This window comes from Leptonotus elevatus, chromosome 10 (assembly GCF_054856555.1).
Source record: "Leptonotus elevatus isolate MCC_2025b chromosome 10, RoL_Lele_1.0, whole genome shotgun sequence".
NCBI lineage: Eukaryota > Metazoa > Chordata > Actinopteri > Syngnathiformes > Syngnathidae > Leptonotus > Leptonotus elevatus.
Genome location: NC_141248.1, coordinates 1,813,316 through 1,816,510, shown reverse-complemented (window position 1 = coordinate 1,816,510; position 3,195 = coordinate 1,813,316). Strand labels below are relative to the sequence as shown.

At 33.4% G+C, this 3,195-nt stretch overlaps 1 protein-coding gene across 1 annotated transcript; it reads right to left on the bottom strand.

Moving 5' to 3' along the window:
- Window positions 1-531: 531 nt before the first annotated feature.
- LOC147166728 (transcription factor 15-like) lies at window positions 532-3,195 on the bottom strand. Its single transcript, XM_086087452.1, has 2 exons — window positions 2,620-3,195; window positions 532-1,315 (listed from the first exon to the last, which is right to left on the bottom strand). The coding sequence occupies exons 1-2, from the start codon at window positions 3,085-3,087 to the stop codon at window positions 1,250-1,252; spliced, it is 534 nt and encodes a 177-aa protein (XP_085943578.1). The 5' UTR covers window positions 3,088-3,195; the 3' UTR covers window positions 532-1,249.

Here is a 3,195-nt window from a genome sequence, read left to right as displayed (position 1 = left end):
ACACATACATATATATATACACACATATATATATATATATATATACATATATATATACATATATATATATATATATATATACATACATATATATATACACATACATATATATATATCTCTATATATACATACATATACATATATATACATACATATACATATATATACATACATATACATATATATACATACACATATATATACATACACATATATCTACATACATACATATATATACATATATATATATACATACATACATATATATACATATATATATACATACATACATATATATACATATATATATATATACATATATATACATATATATACATATATATATATACATACATACATATATATACATATATATATACATACATACATATATATACATATATATACATATATATATATTACAGCACTGCATACACATGCAAATATATGTTTAAAATGAAGATCCAATAAAAATGTAAAAATTGTTTTAATTCTTTTGTAGACATGTAAAAGTGATAATGTTCCCTAGGCTGCCACTCACCCTGAGACTATCGGCATCTATAAAATATTTGTGAATCAAACGCAACCAAAGACAGCTCGATTCGTTCTTTAACATGCTCAATTGAACTCCATTTGGTGAACACATTCATCTATAAAACAAAATGCTGCTCTTAGTTACAAAAACCTAATAAAACATCAGACAATCTGAACAATCAACCGTCAGACTCTGTAAAACAAGTAAATGTGATTGATTTGAAGAGAATGACTTTTGTGTCAAAAAAAAAACATGCTATGCTAATTCATCAGCAAAATCAACCAGAGGGTAAATCAGAAAATGGCTGGGAAGAACAAACACTAACTGTTATTTTGTTAATCATTATTATTATTATTATTTGTTCTCATCATTTCAGCATTCCTTAGTAGTTAAGTGCATACAAACAATGCATAGTCCTTCCTGTGTACAACAGTATTGGACTACTGTTTTTTTTTTTTTCTCCATGTTTGACAATAAACATGAGCCGATCAGCCAATATGTTGATGCTTTATGTTTCTCACATAAACATTACTCATTATTGGCTTTATGAAGCATTAGTATGCACACTTGAGCCAGAATGCATCTTGTTTGGTGACACTTCCTCATGGGCAAAAAACAAAACAAAAACAGAACAGTCCGGTAAAGAGTATTTGGTGTCTTAAAATTTCCTCAAAACACCAGGTATTTCTTTTTAGTTCCAATAAAGGGAGAGTTTTATCGAGAATGTAGTTTTCTCACTGGCCCTTTATGCATTTTCACACAACATCGTCTGTCTTTCGCCTGTGAACAAAGAAAGAAATGGCTGTCAGTCAGATTATTTTACAACGGCAATGTTCAGATCATTTCAATCTAAAGAAGACATTGGCAGGTTTGAGGTGTCTTTAAAAAATCCCAAGAGACATTTTTGAACATAAATTGAGCTAAATTGAGAATGTTTGTAATAGGTTTTATTCAAACTCTATGTTTAAATAATTCATATAAACTGTCTTCATCAAAAATGACTCATTTTCCCTAAATGTTGCTTCTGTACCAGCACATGTTGGGTTTGAAATACAACTTTGCTGAAATATAATGTAGGAGTGCTCTATAGCTGCTTATGTCCCATTCACAGACTGCACTGATAAAAATGATTTTTGCCCTTGTAAATATTACCTTGGTTTCATAATTATATTTACCTTTTTCCCCAGTTATTCACATTTACTTAAAAATATTAGGTATACTTTAATGTGCTACTTGGTTTTTGCGTGTAATGTTTTAACAGCAAATGTTGAAGTAAGTTTTAAATTAAAAAAAATAAGTATGATTTACTCAGTTAACGAGATTAATTTTAGAACTGCTAATAACGAGTAAGCTTTATAGGAAAAGAGAGAGTGAGAGAGCGAGAAGAGAGAGAATTTTTTTTATAATTTTACGTTTAAATGCTTAACGTACATTATAATGTACATTGTACACTAATTACACTATGTATGTACACTAACATAATATATTAGTGTGCTTTTAATTAATGAAATTATTATTAAATAATTGTTCCTGCTTAATGCCATCCAGGAAACTTGGAGTTAGTTGTCATTTTTTCTGCACTTTGGTTAATTTGTTATAAATGAATCCGAAATTCGGGATAAGTTGTTTGTAATTTATTTTGTAATTTGAGTCTCTATTGCAAAGTGACTGTTTTGCTTTTTTTTCAGAGCAAAATGGCTTTATTTACGATTTTCTGTCATTGGTTTATTATTTGAGTTATTCTTTTTAATAAACTAATAATATGCAAGTAAAATTTACTTTCAAAAACCCTCTTCTAAAATGTACTCAAATTTTCTGAGTGAAAAAAACTTTCCTAGGTGTCTTCAAGTAAATATTACTCATTCTTTTTTTTCCTCTTTTTTTTTTTACAGTTTATAAAGTCATTGCAAACCCACTATTGAACATGTGTTGTATTTAATAGAATTGGAAATTATGTTTGTATTCTTGTTTTGACAGCTTCTCCGCCTATTCGATGTTATTCACAACAATCTATTTCAACATGGGGAGTCGTGTGGATTTAAGTGCACTATGTTTAGTAAAACGAATGTAAATGTGAACAATACCCCCTTTCGCTGTTTGCTGAGGCAGAACGTGCAGATGCTCCGGGGCTGTCTGGAGTTTCCACTGCCCCTTGCCTCCTTGTACACCGCGCTCAGACACGGCGCGCCGTCCTCCCTCTCATCGCCAACCACGAGCACATTGGCCAGGTGCGAAATATAGCTGGACGCCAGGCGCAGCGTTTCGATTTTGGACAGTTTACGGTCCACCGGCTCCGTGGGAATGAGCGTCCGTAATGCGCTGAAAGCCGTGTTGACGTTCTGCGTCCGGTGTCTCTCTCTGGCGTTGGCGACGTTCCGCTGCTGTACCACGACGCCGCCTGTGCCCGGCACTGCGCAGCACCTATAACCTTGGTCCGTGCTGCTTTCGCTCTCGCTGCGGTTTCCTTCGTCCTCGTCCGACGTCAGGGTCAGGTCAACGGAGAACGAGAAGGGATGAGTGGACATCGACCTCAGCATAGTGAAAGCCATCATTAGTGCAGATTAGTGGAAGACCGATCTTTCTTCGCAGTTCAACAGCTGCATGGAGACAGGAGCAAAGTAGGCTTATACCCAGCTAAATGTTTGGTCAGCCGTGCTTGT

Excerpts from the sequence above, each read along its gene's own strand:
- LOC147166728 (XM_086087452.1), bottom strand. The coding sequence starts at position 3,087 with ATGATGGCTTTCACTATGCTGAGGTCGATGTCCACTCATCCCTTCTCG. Across the intron at positions 1,316-2,619 it reads TCAGCAAACAGCGAAAGGGG|GCGAAAGACAGACGATGTTG; the intron begins GTATTGTTCACA and ends CTTTGTTCACAG.